This window comes from Strix uralensis, chromosome 4, assembly GCF_047716275.1.
Source record: "Strix uralensis isolate ZFMK-TIS-50842 chromosome 4, bStrUra1, whole genome shotgun sequence".
NCBI lineage: Eukaryota > Metazoa > Chordata > Aves > Strigiformes > Strigidae > Strix > Strix uralensis.
In genome coordinates this window covers 1708757-1731561 of record NC_133975.1, presented here as the reverse complement: position 1 = coordinate 1731561, position 22805 = coordinate 1708757, and the positions used below count along the sequence as shown (strand labels likewise).

The following is a 22805-nucleotide window of genomic DNA, read 5'->3' as shown; positions in this document are numbered from 1 at the left end:
ACCGTTAGATCCCCAGATGTTTTTGGCTGCTTTTTGCTGCGAGGATGCGCTGCTGGTTCATGTTCAGCTTGCTGTCTACCAAAACTTACAGATTTTATCCACAGAGGTGCTCCCAAAGCAGTGATCCTCAGTCTGTGTTGCTGCAAGGGGTTCTGGGGTTCTTCCTTTTCATACGCGATATTTGGCATTTGTCCTTACTGAATTTCATCATGTGTGTGTTGGCCCGTCCCTCCAGCCTGCTGAGACCCCTCCAGATGGTGGCCTGGCCTTCAAGTATATTGACTTTTCCCCCAGTTTGGGGTCATCTGCAAGGTGGATGAGACCATGTCCATTGCCTCCTTCAGGTCGTTGAGGAAGACAGGAGGCAAGGCAGGTCCCAGAACCCTGCTGCCATTCTCTGGTTGTTATGGGCCTCCACGTAGAGCATGTCCTGTTAACCCCCAACCCTCTGAACTCAACCGCCCAACCAGGTGTGGATGGGGACCAACCAGGTACCCATGGAGCTGCTCAGTCATCCACTTAGGTACAATGTTTTGGATTTTGGGAGCTCCACAGTAAATTCTCCATGTGAGGAAGGAGCCATTTGAAGGCAGACTTTCATAGATAGATGAATATTAATCTGCTTCTTGGAAAGCAGTTGTGCAAGCCCTTGAGCTTCTCACCTCTCACTCACATGTTTTGGGAATTCTTCCACCTTTAAGAATCTCAAGATGCTGAGAATTCCCAAAACACATGCCTGAGAACTTTTGTGGACCAAAGTCAAAGGAGGATGAAGGGCCGGTGAAAGACAGAGATAAGTTTAAGAGAAGCCCAGGTCATGCAGTGGCTAGCGCTAACGCATTAATAAATCCAGATGGGTGGTGGGTTTAAGAATCTCACTGACAAGGAAATAAGCCCAATTCATCGCTACTTGCTTAAACCAGAGGCGCAGTGATGTGAATGGCGTGGTCTGTGGCTCGAGTGCTACAAAAGGAGTCTCCGATGGATATAAAACTAGGCTGTTACCAGCAGTGTGCCCAGGTGGCCAAGGCGGCCAATGGTATCCTGATTTGCATCAGCACTAGCGTGGCCAGCAGGGATACGGAAGGGATCTTACCCCTGTGCTCGGCACTGGTGAGGCCACCCCTCGATGAGTGGGTTCAGTTTTGGGCCCCTCACTCCAAAAAGGCCATTGAATGACTCGAGCGTGTCCAGAGAAGGGCAACGGAGCTGGTGCAGGGTCTGGAGCACAGGTGTGATGGGGAGCGGCTGAGGGAACTGGGGGGTTTAGTGTGGAGAAGAGGAGGCTGAGGGGAGACCTCATGGCCCTCTGCAACTGCCTGAAAGGAGGGTGCAGAGAGGGGGGATGAGTCTCTTGAGCCAAGGAGCCAGCAGCAGGACAAGAGGGAATGGCCTCAAGCTGCGCCAGGGCAGGGTCAGACTGGCTCTTAGGAAGGATTTCTTTGCAGAAGGGGTTGTTGGGCATTGGAATGGGCTGCCCAGGGCAGGGGGGGAGTCCCCATCCCTGGAGGGGTTGAAGAGTCGGGTTGACCCAGCGCTGAGGGATCTGGTGGAGTTGGGAACGGTCAGGGTGAGGTTCACGGTTGGTCTGGATGTTCTTCAAGGGCTTTTCCAACCTTGATGATTCTGTGATTCTGTGAATTGGGGCTAGTTTTGCTTGTTCTGCATGCATGATTAACTGGTGCCCACATATGTACGCTAAACTAAGCCCAACTTGGGTTTATCAAGGGAGGAATCTACTCAGCCTGTATTATCATAGCACATCACCTTACTTACTGTCATTGTAATGGTATTTTAATGTAAGAGCTTAGAAGATCCACTCGTTTTTAGGGAATGGACTAATGATGTTGCACGTATGAAGTATTTGAGGTGACTCAGCTGATAGTGTCCCCGTGGGAGCAATGGGTTACTGATGGCCTGTGTTACCCAGTTGTATGCAGCTAGTAAATTGTCATTACGTGAAGTACACAGGGTGCATTTCTGCTTCCGGGTAAGCAGAAATTTAGTAATCCAAAATAGTGTCATCTACACGTTCTGGATCCAAAAGTCTCATTTTACTGGGCATTTTAATTATTTGCTGAGGATAACAGCAGAAGAAAACTTACAGCAGGTTTTTCCCTGTGTAATTCACAGCTAGATTTGCTTTCAGCTCTCTGCTGCTCCTGAATTATGAAACTTTTTTGGGTTTTTTCAGCTGTTGTTTTTGCATTCTTGTGATTATATTCTGTTTTCCCTTATGTGGTGTTCATCTGCGATCTTAATTATCTGCCTCTCATTGCCAACTCTGTGAACTCTGAAGCTAATTTGAGAAGAAGAGTTCTGCCCGGTAATTTTAAAAATATGAGGCATTATTGAGGGTTTTTCCTGGACCAGTGATTACAATAAATGTGTAGTTTTGAAGCGTAGCTTTGGATTCTTCCTGCTCGCTTAAAGAGATTGAGAATTGGGTGAAACCTATTCTTGTTAAAAGTGAGTAGATGAATAGGAAAGGGACCTCCTTCTCCTCTCCCCACCATGAGTATTTGATTTCCCCACGTTATGGGTTGAGCTCACAAGAAACCCAGAAGGAACGAGGATGCTGCCTCTGTAACGATGTGTCTTAGCAGCGTCTTGCTTCTACAGAAGGTCGGTGGTGGATTTGCAAGCCCATGAGAGGTTGAGGCTGGAAGTTGCTCCTTCGATAGTCTTTCCCAAGTGGTCCTTGTTCTCAAACCTGCCATGTGCCGCTTGAGATCTGCACGTGCATCATGAATTTGGCTGAAAAAGAAGAGTGTTGCAGGTGCAATGCATCTTTAGAGTGTAAAATAGCTGCTTTTAGGAGAAAGGAAAAGAAAAAAAAAAGTTGGATTGTTTCCCACCAAGGGAATGTGGAGAGCAGGAGTAGGGCACATCCACGCATGGCTCTACTTCGAGCTTACGTTCAGGTCAGCTCCGTCTGGTATTTTTTTCGAAGCATTGGTTGTTGAAGATGTTGTTCAGCTTGGGTGCAGTGCTGAAACATTCAGGAGATTTTGGAGCAAATCTTTTATTCAGCCAGTTCCCTGCCCAAGCAGATGCTGGCGTATGAGAGGCCGAGCCTGGACAGCCCGAGTGGCTTAGTGAAGCTCTCCCAAGTCACTTCTCATGATACTTGTGTACAGCATTTAAGTCCCAAAATATTGTGTTTGAAAACCGAAGGTAAGGACGGGATTGGTTAAATGTGAAAAACCACCAGGCGTGGGGCTGTGAGATGAGAACGGGATCAAAGTGTAAATACTACGTGGTGTTTCAGATGAGCAGTCTATAAAGCATGGGGTCTCGTGGTGTGTTCTGGTTACTGTTTTGGTGTGGTTTATTTCTGTTTGTTTTTTGCTTTTTTTTTTTTTTTTTACCCAGTGGAAAATAATATTAAAAAATAAAGAGTACAAAGGAGTAATGTTAGCTGAAGACCTGGTAAGCTGAATAGTCTTTAATAGGTTAAATTTGGGAAACTGGGTGGTCTAAGCTAAAACTGCCACCAAGGGGAAGAAAGACTTCTCATTTTTAGGAAACTATAATACGTGAGCGATGAAAAGATCTGGGGAGATGATGGAGGAATGCACTTAAGAGAAAAGGATGATATTGTGTGCAAGAAAAATGTGGATAGTGTCAAGAGAGATTTTTTGGGGAGAAGAAGTGTTTCGCTGGAGTAGCCTCTCATGAGAGAGTCCCTAATTCTTAGGGCGGCCAAAAAAGGCTCAAGAAAGAAAATACAGGGAACAATGCATTGGGAGGAAGATGTTTTTGATCAAATTGGCAGGTCTCTAGGCCATAAATTTTAGGGAAACTGTTAAAATGGTCTACACTTTTTTTTTGGAAATGGTTTCAAAGGGTTTTGCTGTTCTTTCTCTTCTACTACAGTTAAAGCCCTTTGTTGGGTTGGAAGAAGGAGGACCTGGCACCCAAACCCTTCTAAGCACCCTGTGAGGCTGAAGGGGCTCCCCTCCAAGGTCCAGGGCCAGGTTTATAGTGAATCCTTCGTGCGATATTGGCAGCCCAGCTCAGATCACTCTTGCTTTTTGTGTCTGTGGAAAACATTTTTTCCTCTAAAAGTACGATCCAAAATAGTTTAATTTTCAGAGAATGTCATCAAGTTGGTCCAGATGCTTCATATTCCTCAAAGCCAACAGTAAAACAGGGATAGAAACCTGACTTGTGGTTTGTCCCCCAGTGGTGAAGGAGCTGAATGATGAGGTCGGGGATTTTGGCTCCCGGCCGTGGGGACCCATGCTTCCCGCTGCCCTGTCCCTCATGACTTGGTGGCTTCTGCCTCTCCCAGCACCCGGTGACCTCCACCATCCCTGTGGGTGCTCCTGAGGAGCTGGTGGGAAAGAGGACACATCAAATGGAGAAGCTTTTTAACGAGGTGAACAGCTACAGGATAAGGCCTGCGGGATGACGGGAGGATGGGCAGAGCTATGCTGGAAGCAGAGCCACATGTGAGCTGACTTTTTGGCCTTTCTTTCCTGAAGAAATGCGTGTTAAGGGTGGGGTGAGCAGGGAGGATCTCTTGGAGCTCAGTTGGAGGGGGGAGGGAAAGTGATTTCAGCTGAACTGAAGTGCTGTGGCATAGTCTTAGCAGAAATCTTCAAAATCTGGTCTTAAAAAGGCTGATTGGTTTCAGACCAGCCTCCTGCTCCTGATGAGCTGCTTTCCAAGTTTCTAGTAGGTCCTTGAGGTCACCACAAAATATCACCTGTGTAGCTTGGGGAAATGGCAGCTTCCGCGTGTTCGGTAACGGGGAATTAATTACTCACTGACTTCCATATGATGTTGCATAAACGCGGTGGCTGGCGTGAGCAACCGACCGCCGCCATGGCTGCGCTGGCCGCTGTGGCTGAACCTCGGCGTGCTCTTGCCTTAGGTGGTGCCATATGGCACCACCTTTAAATTTATTAAAGAAATTTATTAAAGAATACTTTAAATTTATTAAAGAAATGGGGGAAAAATGCCTTTGGTTTTGCATTTGCACCACAGATTCATGGGTAGCAAGCGGGCTGTGCTAGGTTTGTGAGTAGCTTCACTCAAAGATCTCAGTCATGCTGCCAAAGATGAGTTGCTGTCATGGTTGGGGGGGAGATGATCAGGGGTTTTCGTGTCACTTGTGTAGGTTTTGGGAGTCAAGGCGCAGCAGGATTTAATAAATAACTTAAGTCCGGTCCCATCAGTGGTTGGATGGGAGTGGGACAGCCCGTTCTGTCATGGTTCTCCTGTGGCACCACCAAAATTGAGAGGAGATGGGTAACACCATCCTGAGAAGCTCCCAGGCCTGGGAGAGGAGCTCGAAGGGAGATCAGAGCTCCCTGCTTGTAGGTCCTCTGCAGGGGGCTAGTGCTTAGCTTGATAGAAATTGTAATAATCCCCCCTGTTCTTGGTCTAACCTGTAGATCACTGATTTTTGGCTCATGACCCTTCCCTTTCCAGGGGGAAACAGCTTTTGAGAGCACTGAGAAGATATATGACCTGGAAATGCTGGTTCCCAGATAGTTTCTACTTCTGAAAAGCTTTCTTAAAATGTCAAATTAATTGTAGGTTCAAGCTGAAGCTTAACTTGATTGCAGGAGAAAGGCTCAGAGTTACACCCGACCCAGATTTGTCCCTTGCTGGGATATTGGCACCACTGATGGTTGGATGTTCTCGGCGTAGGTCGGGAGCTGCTCGTCCTGTGCACCCCTGATACTTGGCTAAGATCAAAAGTATAATTCAAAAACAAAATCCACCGTATAAATCTGCATGTGCATGGTCACAAGAAGGTTTTTTTGATGAATTTTAGCACCGTTGGGAAGGGCAGGACTCGGTGGGGAGCTGCTGGGCACATCAGCAAGGCTGAATTTTTGCTTAAGCCTTGAGCTCCAGCTTGTAGAAGACAAGGAGCAAGTCAGGCTACAGCTCCTCAAGGGTTCGTCGCAGACATTTCATAAGACCCCTTTACCTGAGGGCATCCTAAGGCAGCCTGGTTGTATAATGCCATAGGAGCTGGAGAATCATTAAATTAGCATCAGGATTTTCTTTTAATTAATTTATTTTTTGTAGTAGAGAAGGTGGATGTCTGGTGCCTTGCTCAGGTGATCTTTGTTGTTGTGCATTGTTTGTTTTGTGAATTCCAAATGAGATTTGGGGGGGGGGGGGGGGGGGGGCGCTCAGAACAGTTCAAAGCAAGACCCTGTCACTTCTCTGAAGTATTTATAATCCAATTTCAGACATAAAACAGCGCGGGTGTGGAGGAGGGAGGAACAGGCAGGGATAAAACGGCAAGGTTTTACATAGCCTAGGGGACGGGGGCGGTAGGCGGACATCTGAACGCTTCAGCAGGTCGGTGGCATTTGAGGATCCTCCTGGGTTTGTTGCCTGGGTGGGGATGCTCAGATGTAGCCTGGCTCGGTACAACAAGCCACCTACAGCCGAAGCCCCCAGAGGAGGGGCTCAGGCCCCCACCGCAGCACCTGGTGTGGGTGGGTGATGCCCGTGGAGGGGAGCTCAGCTCTCCGGCTTTTGGGTTAGCCAGCTCTCCTCTGGAGGCTCAGACCCCCAGTAAAGTTGGGAGAAAATGGGCAAAAGCCCCCATTTTATTTTTTCCCAGCTATATAGACCGGTCTCATAAATTGTTATAACCCACACAAGCACTTTTTTTCTGAAATTCCCTGATGTTTGTGGCTTTGCCTCACTCTGCACCCATGAGTCAGTGAAAGAATTTCTGGCATTTTGTCCCCTCTTTCTTTTTGCTACCACTAGATATTGGTTGTTTCACTGCCCTCACAGTTAAGTAAATGTGATGTTTGTCCATGTTACGGTCAGGTACAGAAGCTGTTTGCACACTTCTATATACCACATCTGCACAGAGATATGGGAAGATGGGTGCAGAAGAGTTCATGGGGGACTTTTATATCTGAGCAGTTGTTTTTTTGACTTGGTGTTTGGAGTAAACTCTTTGTCGTCTGGTATTTGGATCGCATTTTGCAAAAAAAGTGTTGCCCAGATATGCTGGAGGAGTAGGAGATTTGCATCTTAAAAGCAGTATATTGCAAGTTAACAGTAAATACAGGATATTGCAAGTTAATGGTTAATGCAAACCATTATAATTGCTTGAATTAATCTCTTCTGTTTCCCAGGATGCCCGAGAAACCTTTGAGAACTACTATAGGAAGCAGAGAAGAAAACAAGCCAGATTGGTCCTGCAGCCTCCTTCAAACATGGTACGACGGTCCTTTACTTGCGGTGCCCAAACTTGCTCTGCCGAGTAAAGGCGCAGAGGGTTATCTCTGGGCACGCTGCTGCTGGTGGGTGGTCTCTAATTTATTTCCAATTGCTCTTGGCCGCCTTTGTTTTAATCTTCGCTCACTTTTTCTTTGTTGCAGCATGAAACTTTAGATGGCTACAGGAAGTATTTTAATCAAATTGTAGGGTAGGTATTCTTTTTATATACATCCTCGCTAAATATGTGCGCACGGTGTTGTTGAGGCGCCCAAAAAGAGAGAGAGAGAGGAGGGAATGTTGATCTTTTTGAGGGTCCTTTAAGGGGAGCCAAAACAGGAGGAAAAAAAAAAAAAAAAAAAAAAAAAAAGGTGATTTGGGCTTTTAAAGTGTTTTAGAGTGTATTTTATAGCACCCGTGTACTTTGCTGTGTCACTAGCGTGGAGGAACCTGCCAGCTCTTGTACCAGCAAGTGCGTTTCTGGGAATTTGAGGATAAATAATCTCTGTGGACTATGTGCATCTACTTGCCCCACTAATGAGATGAACAGGCCCTCTGCCTTAATTATTTAATATTTGATAATTATTCTTTGATTATTTTCCTGGTAAAGGAGGTGATTCTCGAGCCTCTATTCCCATGAGCTTCTTATTACTGCGCTCAAATTTGACAAGTTTTCCAAAACCAGACGAGCTCTAAGAGGAGGCAACCTAAAACTTGTAATCTAGCCCAGATAGGGTATGATGTTGAAACTTCTTCAGCTAACGATAATAATTTCAACATCTAATTGCGACCATCACAAATGCAACACGTGCTGCTCACCTTCGTACTCCGCTCCGTGCTCCCAGATTGAATTTCCCCCACGAAACAGAGCTGAGATTTTTGTGCATTGCTGTTTAAAATGTACAGTGCCACGCTCGCTCCCTGAAAAATACAGTTTCTTTTTAGCCAGTACATTTGGTAACTGGGGATTGGAGTGAACTGTTTGCCTTTAAATGGTTGTGAGCATGTCGCGTGTCTGGGTGCGAGAGAGTATTTTTCCCTGCGGTGACAGTATTTTTCCCTGCAGTTAACCAATTGTAATGCGATTGCTGCTGGCTGGAGCAGAGTTTAATCAGTGGTTCTTGTGCAAATAATGGGGTGGAGAACTCGGAGAGGGGGAATTCTGTCTTTGTATATACACAGAGTTGCATTACTAAGAGCAACTGTGTTTTAGCTCGCTTCTATAATACAGTGGAACATCATATAAAATACTGCAACCTTAAAAATAGGTGAATAAAGTGCTTAGTGGTGGCTATATTTGATACAGACACCTGAGCTTGCTCTGGAGGTTTGTGGATGCCACGTATCCCTCGCCTGCGGTGCTCCCAGATTCACTTTTGATGTCTCGAAACCTGTAACTTTTGATAACAGTGCCGTTTTCTCCTTTCCGTTAGGTTTTTTGTAGTCGAAGATCACATCTTGCATACGACGCAGGGCTTGGTAAATAGAGCCTATATTGATGAGCTGTGGGAGATGGCGTTATCAAAAACTATTGCAGCACTAAGAACACATTCAGTAAGTAAAAGCCTTGGGCCGCTCAACTGTTGCTTGAGTATGACTTGACATGCTGGAAATAATTGGCTTTTACAGTAGTAGTCTTTGTTTTGCCTCTTTTCCAACGACCCTGCTTAAAACAATAACATGAAGATACACTGCTGTTGCCCCAAAAGCTTTCTCCAGCATTTTTTTTTTTGCCTCTTGATGCGCTGCATTTCCCTGTACACAACTCTCAATATTTTGGGAGACTGGAAAGAAGAAAACAATGGTTTGATGTTTTTCCCGTTACTTCGCTGATCACTTTTGAAAAGCACCAGCAGAGGGAGTTGGTTTATCCTGGAAAAGTGGGGGAAAAAAGCATCGATTTGGCAAGCTGAAGTATGACCCTGTTTGATATTCCCTTAAAGTTCATGGCAGTGAATAGGCTGCTATCAAACTACAAATCATTCGGGTGTAAAAAGACACTGAATAGATTTCTTATTTTTTAATACTGAAAGAAGTTTGGAAAAATTGCTTATCGTTTCGGTATTTCTCTGCTTGAGCAAAAAAAAACCAAAGCCAATTGCAAAAAATGTACAAATTTTTTTCCAGTTTTGTGTAACCTGATATAATATTGTACTGCTTCAGCTGAAAGCTGTGTTGGTTATTGGGATGAAAAAATTGCATTTGACCATAAAAGGAAAAGCATTAATGACTTTCCACAAGTTCGTTTTTCAAATTGTTGGGCCATTTTCTCCAGGAAAAATGAATATTCAATCACTGCTGCTCCTGGAAGGCAGCGCCCGCCCAGAGCACGCGCATGCTGCGGGGTCGTGTCAGTGCTGGCCTGCGTCTGACGTGCCCAAGTGATGACGATGGCCTTGCTCTTTGCTGAGAAAACCCTCAAATTTCTGCCTGGAGCCACAATATGCTGCTTCCTCCAAACCACCCTGAGTTTTGCATTTCTGTGCTCCTGACTTTAGCGCAGCGTGCGGGTGGGGATAATCCAGGTGATGGGCCTGGAGCTCGTTGGGCTGAGGGACCTCAGAGGCTTCCCGGGGCGTTCGGACTCTGTCCCTCACGGCAGTTGTGTTGACTGGAAAGCTGCTTCCTTCCCCTTAAACTTCTGTGTTACGACGGAGGATAAACACCAAGATGTACACCCCGTTAGGTTGTAAACCTGTGTTTATTTTCTTTTTAAGCAGGGTTTTCTGCTAGGTGAAAGCCGTGAGAGTAAGCCAGGCACAAACGTGGTGTTTTCAATTCTACCACCTCCTTTGCTATGACCAGTTGTTTTAAGTGATGCCAAACTTAATGCATGAAGTGGCTGCCAGGAGAGGGGTTTTTTCAGTAATCAGGAAATATTACATAATTTCTCAACATTGTATTGTGGTCATCACCATTATGTCTAAGCACTGCTCAGCCTACAGCTCCCATATAGACCAGTGCTGTCCGCCCCGTATTGCCATTGAGTCTTGATGGAGGGCTCTCATGTTGGTGAGGCTGTTTTTCAGCCAAACTTATCCCTGGATTTTCTTCCCCTGCTGCAGACAGGGACATCTTTTATCACTTCTGATAGCTTTAGGGCATTATCTTTCTTTCTGACTTTCTTTTTTGGACAGTGAAATGGAAAATGTGTCTCTTCCAGTCTTTCACATTGATTAATGGAGTCATTCCTCCTTGAGTTTCCAGTGAGCTTTAAATCTGTTTCTCTTTCCAGCTTATGATCACTGATTCTATATTTGGTAAGACTCTGTCTGAAACTTTACATATTTCAACATTAGGGCGGTTGTCTGCTGCATCCAGAGAGCACACGAAGCCTGTGGGTAACGTGGGGTGACTCTGGGGGGACGATCAGCGCTGTCACTACACTGAGTTGTGTCGTTAGGGTTTTGAGCAGTGTCCTGACCCGCAATAAATACTTATATTGTAGCTCTGACTGTTAATGTTGCTGAAATATAGGCATGCAGCCTGTTTTTCTCAGCCTGAACCACTTAGCAATGCAGCCTTCGCACGGGGCTCGGGGATGCCTCGCTGCGATGCTTCATTACCGTCAGACACAACACACTAAATATTAAATGAGAGGCGCTGCTGTCGTCTTGGTATGACAGCGCGTTGATTTGCTTCATCTCCTCTCGCTTCCCCAGCAGCTCCTGGGTAATCTTAGAGACACTTCAGGTATCTCTAGAGCAACCGAAATCCTTATTCATCATGGAGAGCCTCAAGAGCGGCGCGTTACGAGGAGAGATACCCTTATCAGCGTGCCTTCCCTCGCCCTGTACAACGTTAGGGCCTGGCTTCAGGATAAAAGCTGCAGATCATAAGACTGCACGGCGTGCCTATGTATTTATTATCACTCAAGTGATAACACAGGAGCGCTGAGGGCAATATTTTTCCTGCGTGCTGCAGTTAAAAACGTGTTTTAATTTCTCCCCTTCTTTGCAGTCCTACTGCTCAGACCCGAGCCTGGTGTTAGACTTGAAGAACCTCATTGTCCTCTTTGCAGACACACTCCAGGTACGCGGCTGTTGGCCACTGCTCTTGGTCTCGCTCGGTGGTTGTGCTGCTCGCAGACGGTGTCCGTCAGCGAGGTGAAATGGCTGATGTGGCCTTGGCTGTGGTGGATTGGCTTCTTTTTTTGGCATTGCGGTGTATGAATTGCTGTGCCCGATGGACAGCCTGCTTCGCTGTGCGCGTGGGGTGGCCAGCTCGTGGGTGAGGACCAAGCCTTGGCCACCTTGCCAAGCCCTTGTGACTCTGGCCCGCACCCAGCCCAGCCTTTAATAGCCCTTGGTCCTACCACTGCGGTAAATCACCACCCAAATCCTTCCACCAGCACTGTTCACCTCTGTGGTGGTGATGGTAGGGGAGAATTGGCCCACGTGCTCCCTATTAAGTAGAGAAAATAATCTTCAGCTGCCTGTTGGTGGCTTTTTCTTATCTGAAGTTGCTCTCTTCTCCCACCCCACTGCAGGGATATGGCTTCCCGGTGAACCAGCTCTTTGACATGCTCTTGGAGATCCAAGACCAGTATAGTGAAACCCTGCTGAAGAAATGGTCAGGAGTTTTCAGGTAAGAAGGTCTTCACAGAATCACAGAATCATCGAGGTTGGAAAAGCCCTTGAAGCTCCTCCAGCCCAACCATTAACCTCACCCTGACCGTTCCCAACTCCACCAGATCCCTCAGCGCTGGCTCAACCCGACTCTTCAACCCCTCCAGGGATGGGGACTCCCCCCCTGCCCTGGGCAGCCCATTCCAACGCCCAACAACCCCTTCTGCAAAGAAATACTTCCTAAGAGCCAGTCTGACCCTGCCCTGGCGCAGCTTGAGGCCATTCCCTCTTGTCCTGTTGCTGGTTCCTTGGCTCAAGAGACTCCTCCCCCCTCTCTGCACCCTCCTTTCAGGCAGTTGTAGAGGGCCATGAGGTCTCCCCTCAGCCTCCTCTTCTCCAGACTAAACCCCCCCAGTTCCCTCAGCTGCTCCTCAGAAGACAAAGTCTTTAAGCAAACTCATGAGATGTACCTTAGAGAGTAGTTTTGACCCATAAATAAAATTTTTTGGGAGATTAGTAGCAAGCTCATGTTTAAATTTTGGGCAGCAGTTAAGCTTCAGCCTGGGCTCTCCGTGGACCAGGGAGAGCCAGTTTAAATACAGTTGTGAGGATCCTGTATGTGGTGAGATCTGTGCAATAAATCGGTGTGGATCAGAGGTTTTCCATCCAGGGGGATAAGGTTATGCATTCATTACCAAGCTCACGCTGCCAATCGATGCCAAAATCTGCTGTTGTGGCAGTGTTATCATGCCCTCTGCTCCAGCACTGAGCCCCGTGTGTCTCGAGACATTGGTGGTCTGTCCCTGTGCTGCTGCCGTAGCCACGTCTGTGAGCTGAGCAGTCACCTGCAGGCAGGGCTGGATATATTATGCAGGGTCCCACACTGTGCTCCGGAGCCAGCGGCTCATCCTGTGATGGTCCTCCAGGACATCCCAGGAGGATCAAGGTGTCTCAGAGCATGGGACACTGAGAAGAGGTGCTGGAGGATAACGAAGCTGGGGAAGGGCCTGGAGAACAAATCCTGTGAGGAGCGATGGAAGGAGCTGGGACTGTTCAGTGTGAGGAGGAGAAGGTGAGGGGAGACCTCATCACTCTCTACAGCTACCTGAAAGGACGTTGTAGAGAGGTTGGTGCTGGTCTCTTCTCCCAGGTGATTAGTGACAGAACAAGAGGGAACGGCTTTAAACTGCAACAGGGGAGGGTCAGACTGGACATGAGGAAAAAATGTTTCCCAGCAAGAGTGGTCAGAGAGTGGAATAGGCTGCCCAGGGAGGGGTGGAGTCGCCATCCCTGGGTGTGTTTAAGGGCCGTTTGGATGAGCTGTGGGGGGATGTGGGGTAGGGGAGAACTTTGTAGAGTCGGGCTGAGGGTTGGACTCGATGATCCTGAGGGGCTTTTCCAACCTGAAGGATTCTGGGATTCTGTGATTGTCAGTGCCCTTGTAGCTCAGTATCCATCTTCCTCAAACCAGTCAGGACTGAAGCTCAGCTGGGCTTTACCTGGGGCTGCTGCTGAAGCTCCAGTCTGGACTAAAATCACCATTAAGCTCTGGTTGTGGCTTTATGCAGGCTGAAGGCAGGGAGCTGGAAGAGATCATTGAGTCCAGCTGCAGCAAAGATGATTTCAACAGTCACAAACATGGGGAGAAGTTCAGGCCCATGGGATCACATCTTAGACTGGGCTTACTTCTTAAGAGCTTCCCGACCGAGCAGTAAATCTGCAAAATTGTGCTTGGCCTGTCGTCACAGAGCTGTCTTTCTCACTTTTCTTTTCATAGAAATATACTTGATTCAGATAACTACAGTCCTATCCCAGTGACAAATGAAGAGGTTTATAAGAAAATAGTCGGACAGTTCCCATTCCAGGATGCAGAACTTGAAAAGGTAATCTTGAAACGGGGGGAGCGGTACGGCATGGCGGCTGGTGCAGGAAACCCCCCACCCTTGTTGGTGGCGTTGAGAACTGCAAACGGAAGCCTCAAAAACTAACCCAAACCCAAAACCCCAAACCAAATAAACAGCAAAAAACCCCAAAACAGGGGAAAAGAACAAATATACTTCCCTTGTGATGCATTTTTCCTGGTGTGGGTGAGGAAAGTGTGTATAGCAATACCTCATTGATTTTATTTTCAGATCACGGTGTACTGTCAGTGCTGAGCAGTGCTTGCAGTAGACAGGAGACTAGAAATATCTGCTTCCATTGGTATTTTATTCCCATTTTATGAACCATGTTATTAACCTTTATTTGTTTTAATCTCATATTTTTAAAAAAAGCCCAACAAAGTGGTATATCTTGGCGTTTGCAGAAGTGTGTGCTTGCAAAACCTAAGTGTAGCCAAATTTGACCTAGCCAGTGTCCCTTAAAAGCCTGCTTGGCCTTCTGCTCCACATCTGGCAGCCAGCGAGCTCCAAGCCTGGTGAACTTAATTAGGATTGGGAGGGATTTTCGATCCAAGTCAAGCGTTTAGATTTCAGAAAGTCTGTGTCCTTCCCTCAGAACTGTATCCTGGGGTCCAGCTTAGTGCTACGCTCCGCACCTCCCAGCCGTGTGTGCGCTGCGGGTAAAAGCTGGTTGGAAAAATTTGGTGTAGGACATCTGTTTCCTCTCGGCTTTTGGTGTTGTAAGCAAGTGCTCACCTTGGGCAGCGACTGCGGGAGGAGACCGAGCAAAACACCTTGTGCACGGTGGGAGAGAAAAGTCAAGGAGTTCTCAGCGGGGTTTTTTCATAGGAGTTAGGAGTTGGGAGAGGGAATGAGGGTCCTGTTGTGCTGCCTGCCCCCTCCTAGCTGCAAGTTTCCTTCCAGCCCGTTTCAGACTCTAAATCCCTTATGCACCCGTGTGCCATTTGTAAGTGATTATCTGGTCATTCACTTGGCTGAAATGTTTATATAATATACAATAAATGCTGGCTTGTTGTTTCATTTCTGGACTTAGCTAAATACTAGAATTAATTTGACTGCTTGGAACATGTTGCTGGAAAGCAGTCGTCACTCCTGTTAAATATCTGCTCTTCGATTTGAATTCTCTCCTGTATTTTACAGCAACCGTTTCCAAAGAAGTTCCCCTTTTCTGAGTTTGTGCCTAAAGTTTACAATCAGATTAAGGAATTCATCTACGCCTGTCTGAAGTTTTCGGAAGACCTTCATCTGAGGTAGGGGATGAGCGTGCTAATGGTTGTAACATGGAGGTTTTGTCTGTGCTGAAAGATCTCAAGAGGTTTAAAATATAAATTCTCTTCCTCAGCTGCTCAACTGGTTGGATATATCCTGTCCCAGCTAGAGGTGGCTGGTGGCCTCCTTGGAGTGGTGGCATCCTTCATGCACAAAGGGCTGGCCAAGTCTTCAAAAATAGCTGCCTCATGTAGGGAAAGATAACCCAGGACCGTGCTAGCTGGATAAAAAGTGAGGGCGTTGTTTCCCCCAAGATGCTTCTGAGTCAGTTGTACTAAATAGATGAATCTGGTTGTCTTGAGAGGGACAGTGATGTCCACTTGTCATCGAATCAGTGCCTGCTATAACATCTGCAGCCTCCCCGTGGCCTCCCCGGACTGTCCCTCCAGGAGCGCGTTGGCAGGAAAACTCTTGAGGTTTTGATTTGCCCTGTGTGTTAATGAGTTTCGGCTGCTGGTTTAGGGTTTTTTGTTTTCCTTGTTTCCCGTGGGAGTTTATATACAAATAATCTGATTTTTATTTTAAAACCTCCAAAATATTCCATGTGTTTACCCTCCCTTCTCCATCCCAAGGTGCCTTGATGCTGCTTTTGCCCATGTGTATGTGAGTGAGATTGGAAAACAAATATATTCACCAGAAACTGCAAGTTGGTGCTTTCTTTTTGCACCCAGTAATGTCTTGGTAGAATTATATAAATTAATAATGAGATTTTTTTACTGGAAGGAGGGATCCTTCTTCCCTTCTGTTTGCAGCACCGCAGTAGTGAGAGCTTGGACTGGGGGGGGGGTTCACCTCCCTCGGCAGCTGCGTGGCCTGACACAGGACACTGCCCCAGTGCTGGTGCGAAGCACGGGCAGTGGTTTAGGGACTCACGAGATGTTTCAGCGCCTACACGAGGCTCTTCAGGGCTTTAATCCTCCTCCTTTGTGTGAGGGATGGTAATCTGGAGAGGCGCTTTCTCTCCGTTTGCTGCTGGAGGACGTGGTAGCTCATTGGTTGATGTGGAAGCAGAGGATGTTTCTCACCCCACGTTTAATCTCAACCTTTCACTGGTGGCAGGTTGTTCTCTTTGGTGGCTCCCAGGGCTCTTAACCCGTGGGTCACCATTAAACATCTCGGTTTCTAAAGCCGACAGAACGGTCCGATTTCACACGGATGCTGGTTTCACCGAACCGCTCCGTTGGCACTTCCCTCGTGAGTTTTGTGCTCTTCACCATTACGGAGATGATTGGGTTTGTCAGGGAAGGGAAGAAAAGTGTCCCCTTGGGTCCCTCCTCAGGGGTCCCCCTGGACATGTTATTAAAATTCCTTTCGACATTGGATTTTCCAGGCCTTTTTGAGGAGCGGTGTTGGGCTGGGGGAAGGGAGCCCAGCGCTTGGCTTTTCTAGCCAAACATTTGGAATATTTCTCTGAAAACCCCTGTTGACACTTTCTTCATTTCACCCTGACAGCTTGAATTAGGTTTTATTAGGAAGCTTGGCTACAAAGCCGGCAGCAAGTTTTCTTTCTCTTCTCTTTCTTTTTCTTCTTTGGTTGTCATTTACCTTGCACCCTGGAGTGATTGGGGTCAGCCCGTCAGTCACGGGAGGCCTGAAGGTCATGACTACTGCTATGGGATACGGGACATCAGCTGTCATTAACCCAGACAGTTCGCTTAAATGCTCTGCGGTCTTTTCCTGAAGAACAGAGCCTATGGCAGAAAACGTAGCTTGGATTTTTTTTTTCTAATTATTTTTTTAAGCTAGCTCCTTGTATTTGTTGGACAGGAGTGTTCTCCTTTATGTTGATATGCTTGTGAAAGTTATTTTGCTTTTCAAGTATTTGAAGAAAATTTGGAGCTTAGTGTGCATTTATAGGGGTTGCTTTTTTTTTTTTTTTTTTTTTTTTTTGGTTTGGCTCTATTAATTTGATTAGGAGAAAGAAAATCTCCTTTATATTTTCAGCAGTTCTACCTTTGTTAAAAACCATGTATTTGAGTTCATCGAGGAGACATCTTTAAAAGCATCCACCCGCTGGAAGACTTCCGCCAGTTCCAGTGGAATTTCCCATTTGAAAGATAGGGAATATCTTTGGAAAACAGCGGGTGGAAGGATGAGATGTCAGCTCTAATCTACCAGGAATTTGATTGTTTGGGTTTGGTTTTTGGGTTTTTTTGGGTTTTTTTTATTTTTTTTAAACAAAGCACCAATCCTGAGAGAACCTGGGATACAATTTTTAAAATGCTGAAAATAATTTAAGTACATAACGTTATTCAAAATAAAATAAAAAATCAGAGTCTTGTATAACTAAATCAAGTAGGTCCTGTGGAAGTCAACTTTAGGAGAGAGGAGATAAATGTATATTTGGGGGTTTGTTTTCTACTTGTGTGTTGAGAACGGAGATCCGACTGTTGAACCGAGACTCAACCTCTACTTCACAGTCAGGAGTCAGCACCAGGCAACTGACTGGTACCATTACTCTTTGCTAACTGGCCCCACTGGTCTGGGCGCTGGGTCTGGGCTCTTGATGGGAGCTACTGGTTTAGCTGGGAGAGTCCTGGCCAAGGCAATGGCTAGCACCCATCGCTCCTGTTGCCACCCTCACCTCTTCTATTGAACCAAGGAGGATTTGGGGGATCACAGTCCAGCGCCTGGTCAAATCTTGCTTTTTGTTTTTTTTATTCCAAGGAATTCTTCCAATTGTGTCCCTTACTCAGTGTGTGGACCTCATGGGAGATGTCGCAGATCCTTCTGCTCTGGTGGAACCCAACTGCAGGGGTTTCCAGGCTGCGTGACCACCATGGAACTAAAGTTACAACCTGATTTTCTAGCTTATGCATCCAACAAACAAAATGAGAATAGGAAACCTTTGAAAATGGTGCTTGTATGCAGAGAAAGCTCTGTCAGAAGTGCTTTGAAGAAGTCAAAGCAGGGTGGAAGTGCTAAGCAGTATTATTAAGCACTACTTTCGGGTTGACACAGTGCTTAATAATGGATATGGTGTAGTTGAGAACTGTCAATGTTAGGTTAATGGTCGGACCAGGTGATCTTCAAGGTCTTTTCCAACCAAGATGATTCTGTGGTTCTGTGATACTTCTTTATGCCCTGGAGGCTATCATGGTTGAGAAGTTCCTGCAGCTGAATTGAGTGGTTAAAGCAAACCCTCCGTTTGCAAAATGTTTGGTGATTCGGCAACCTCATGCCATCGGCTGCGGCGTGGGGCCAAGGCCAGCAGCATCCCTCTCCTGCCAAGAGATAACTGTCTTGGGGCATACACGCAGTCAGACAGTAACTGCCTCGTTTAATTTTGATGCCCTGATGACAGGTTGACGTTTGAATTAAAAAAAAAAAAAAAAAAAAAGCTTTTCCAGCGTGACCTATTTGATTGCCACGTTGGTTTAGTGGGAAAAGCTGACCTCATGTCCAAACCCCCATGGTTTTCATCTGCCCTTTCTCAGGCTCAGTAGATGCTGGAAACTCCAGCCACCAGCTCTACTTCCAACCTCACCATTCTGCACCTCCACCATCCTTGGGGACGGGCTCTGTGACTCCCTATATATTGCATTTCAAGATTTCCCAGGGAAGATCCCGAAAGGGCCACAGTGCTTGTACAAAGATCTAGCTTGGTGTATTGTTTGCTCCCTATGCAATTTTTTCTTTACCCCCCTGAGCGTGGGTCCAGCCCTTTTTGCTCCCCAGCCGCTTTCCCCGGTTCCCACGCCGCTCTGGCAGCAGCAGGCAGCTGCCCCTGGTGTCACAGAGTCCCTTTGTACCACCCTTTGCTTTAAATCTCCTCGGGTGTCTTTTTTACCATCTGTAGATCATAACAGGGTTCGATTTTATTGTACTTTCTATATTTAACCATGCTATTGTCTGGTGGAGGGGACTGGGGACAATCTGGTTCTTCTTGGGGGATGATGGAGAGCCTGGGGGTGTGTGCCTGGTTGGTTTTGGTGTTTGTTTTTTGCTTTTTTTTTTAAAGTAAAACCTTATTTGAGAGTCTTACCCATAGTATAAAGACCAGAAAAATTCACTGGTTGGTTTCTTCTCCCCCCACATTTTGATTTCTGTGCCACACTTTAAAAAACCCAAATGCATCACCTTCAACCGCACATCAAAACCCTGCGAGGAGGAGCCAAGGGGTCCATCTGGGATGTGAAGTGCATTAGCCTGGCTCATTGCTGGCACAGGACGTGCTTCCCCACGGAGCAAGAGGAAAATAAACTCACAGGGATCAGCGGTGATGATCTAGAAGAGACCCACACGAAGATTTGGCTGATGACACTGAATTTAAATTATCAGGAGCTGAGTCCTGCCGAGCCGCTGGCCCTGCTCTGCTTGTGTCCAGCTGGGAAGGAGACAGTGGTCAACCCTTGGCAGGCGTTGAAGAGCAGACTTCTAAACATCAGGGAAAAGGAAATATTAGAGAAACCTGTTGGGGGGCGCAGCGCGGCGAGCAGCCGCTGGGTGTACGGGGAGTTGTGCAGCTGGGCTTTTCCTTGGGAAAGCTGCAGCAAGACACGGCTTTCTCGGTCTCGTGGAAATCTGAGTAGGACTTTGCTCAGAGATGTGAGTGGGGAGTAATATTTGCTGCTTCTCCTGGGAATTTGGGGGATTTCAGTGCAATTCTCATGCAGCAGCGCAAGGAAGGTCCTGAAGAACTTGAAAAATTGGGTTAACTGAGGGATGTGTGGTGCTCAGGGAGGATGAGCAGCTCCAGGAGGCTGCTGTGGCCCCAGGGTTGCTGTTGGAGATAGGTCAGGGCTTGGCTCAGTGCATCTGCTCTAACGTAAAATAGGCACAGAAACGAAGTGTACGAATCGCAAATCGAGTGTGAGAGACTCCTCAGCTGCTTTAGAGGCTTAGATGCTGTAAATGTTCCATGGCATCTTCCCAGAGGAGGCCACAAGGATGCTCAGGGGGCTGGAGCACCTCCCCTGTGAGGACAGGCTGAGAGAGTTGGGGGGGTTCAGCTGGAGAAGAGAAGGCTCCGGGGAGACCTTAGAGCGGCCTCCCAGGACTGAAAGGGGCTACAGGAAAGGGGGGAGGGACTCTTGATCAGGGGGGTAGGGATAGGACGGGGGTAATGGTTTTAAACTGACAGAGGGGAGATTTAGGTGAGATCTAAGGGAGAAATTCTTCCCTGTGAGGGTGGTGAGGCCCTGGCACAGGTTGCCCAGAGAAGCTGTGGCTGCCCCCTCCCTGGAAGGGTTCAAGGCCAGGTTGGACGGGGCTTTGGGCAACCTGGGCTAGTGGAAGGTGGCCCTGCCCATGGCAGGGGGGTGTGGAACTGGATGATTTTTAAGGTCCTTTCCAACCCAAACCAGTCTGGGATTCTATGAAATTTGTGAGGTTTGAGCTGGATGAGGGCTGGCAGCACCCATCCCCACACCAGGAGGCACCCCAATAGCAGCACCCCAACATCCCCCACCTTGCACACCAGTGCTGGGGTAACTGCAAAGTTTGCTTTTGTTTCTTGTGTCAATCCCTGCTTTGTAATCTGGCCCATTTGTCAGGTAAAACAGGAGAAGGAGCAAAAGGTCACAGTCTTGATTTACCAGGAGCCTTAAAGTTATTAACACTTCTCAGCCTTCCAGTTGGAAATCTTCTTTGCCCTCAGCTGCCTGTCACTGCACTGCCAGAGATAAAGCCCCGTGGTGTCAGGGCTAATGCAGGGCCAATGACAGATCAAAGGAGCCTATGTCAGGGTGGGTTTTCCTTCAGAAAGGAGAGGTTGCACCTTGCTGGTGTGCACGGTGGAGGGGCAGCAGCGCTTCAGCAGAAAGCCAAACCCGCAAACTTCAGCACCGCTGTGGTTGCAACCATCTAGCAAAGGGCATGAACATGTTGCAAGAGCTTCCAGTGTGATTTAGCTAAAGAAAAAGCTGTGAGCAGATTGAGAGGGGAGGTGTTTTGGGGGTTTGATTATTTTTTTCCCCTCGTTGCAGGGCTTTCATCCCTTTCCCCTTGCGTGCTGAACGTGCACAGCTCCCGCCTTGTGTGCGGGGCGACAGCTTGGCTGCACCGGTTAGTGCTGATGCCACGGGCACCTCTGACCCATGCTGGACCAGCCCCTCGAAGAGGAGAGGCTCAGGGGTGTGGGTTTAGCACATTCATTTTGGTTTTTTCCAACACATGCACGAAAAGGCCTAAATTGTAGGTATTTTGGTATATATTAGTATGTCAGTGCCTGTAAGTGGTGCATGGATGATCATGCATAAGGCATAAGAGGGTTGGGAAGGAGACTGGGTGATGAGGCCTCCAGGTGATTTTCTTTTCGTAGAGCATTTTGCAAACCTCTCTTTAAATTCTACTTTTCAGCTCGACCGAAGTTGATGATATGATTAGAAAATCTACAAATCTGCTGCTGACCCGAACGCTGAGCAACTGTTTACAGAACGTCATCAAGAGAAAAAATGTTGGGCTGACGGAGGTAGGACGCGGCTTCGAGGAGACCCATTTCCAGGGCGGGGTGACAGAAGGGGGCTTGGTCCCTTGGAGCTCCTTACAGCACCTTCAGAGTTGCTGGTTTGGAGCATTATTGTAAAATATTAAGTTGGAAAACAATAGTGGAACTGCAGAGCATTGCTGTACAAAGAAAGAAACACTTAATACTGCAGGAAAGAGGAAGCTTTTTTGCTGTTGCAGTTAGAATTGCCCCTCTTTGGAATTTGCAGAGAATTATATATCTGAATTAAAGTGGTGGGTAAGGGGACTTCAAGGAGTGCCAGAGAAGAGCCAGATGGGAGCTGGGAGAGGAAGGGGGAGTGATCCCCATCTATAGGTGATGTTTGAGGTGGTTCCAGCACGCTGCAGCAGTACAAACTCTATATTGCTATTTTCTTTTTGGAATTGATACTTTTTTGTTCAGAAAGTCAGATTTCTGAAAAGTTTAATGCTCATAAATCATGGCTGTTTGGGGAGCATGTGTGGTACCCGGGGCAGTTTGGATACCTTAGTGGGACCTCTGTGTGCTGTTAATAAATGAGTCGATATTAATACAGCTGCAGCTGTTTAATTGTGCTGTAGAAATGTGTCCTGTTCTCTGGACACCCTCAATATCTTATGGAGGTGAGTTTTGGGGAGTTTAGTGTGTTTGTGGTGCTATGTATTTACCCACGATGCTTCCTCAGCCCTTTATCTCCCTGTCTGGAATCCCTCTGCTCCCTGGGGGCAAATTCCTCCTCCCTCCCGCTCCTCCCAAGGCTCCCTCCACAAAGAGGAATGTAACACTATCCCGGCACTATCCATCCCCCAAATGATCCTTTTGCTGCTGTTGTAGACGTTCCCACAGCGTGGTTGGGTGTAGGAAGGGCAAACCGGGTGCGACAGTCCCCTCAGCTGCTGTTGCTGGGTTTAGACGGTGTAGGAGTTCCTTGGCGCCGTCCACGTCGAGTGGAGGTGATGCCTTTCTTCAGGCTAAGAGTGACTTCTTCACGTGCTTTGGAGCTGAAGAGGATTTTTGCGAGGAAAGCCTACGTAGCAAACTTGAGTTTAATAAAGGCGTGGTGTGTCCACAGACTGGTGTTCATCTCCAAATCTCTTCTCTCATTTTCCCCCTCCTGTTCCTTGCCACTTACCAAGGTACAACTAGCTCTCCCCTGGGGTTATCTCTACCATCAGTCTTTTCTAATTTGCTTGAAGAAAAACTACTTTGAGCATCCTTATCCCCTCCTGCCTCTTTTCTTTGTGTAACCATTGACCTCTTTGTCCAAATGGAAGCATGGGGCATTTTTCTTCTGAGTTTCTCAGGTCCTTCCCACTTAAGAAAAGACATTGATGTGACTAGGTGGAGCTCAGGAATTAAAGGGCACTTTGAAGAGTCCCAGATCATATACAAGCATAGTTCTGGTGTCAAAAGTGATTGCAAAAGATACTT

At 47.1% G+C, this 22805-nt stretch overlaps 1 protein-coding gene across 6 annotated transcripts in view; it reads left to right on the top strand.

The window, feature by feature from the left end:
* The window catches only part of EXOC6B (exocyst complex component 6B), a 353544-nt gene that overhangs the window by 191331 nt on the left and 139408 nt on the right, over window positions 1-22805 (top strand). For all 6 annotated transcript variants that reach the window (XM_074865395.1, XM_074865396.1, XM_074865391.1 and 3 more), the window contains 8 exons: window positions 7128-7211; window positions 7374-7420; window positions 8643-8763; window positions 11170-11241; window positions 11699-11796; window positions 13555-13660; window positions 14819-14928; window positions 21248-21359. In XM_074865395.1, the coding sequence (XP_074721496.1) occupies window positions 7128-7211; window positions 7374-7420; window positions 8643-8763; window positions 11170-11241; window positions 11699-11796; window positions 13555-13660; window positions 14819-14928; window positions 21248-21359 (750 nt within the window). The remainder of the gene's footprint in view (window positions 1-7127; window positions 7212-7373; window positions 7421-8642; window positions 8764-11169; window positions 11242-11698; window positions 11797-13554; window positions 13661-14818; window positions 14929-21247; window positions 21360-22805) is intronic.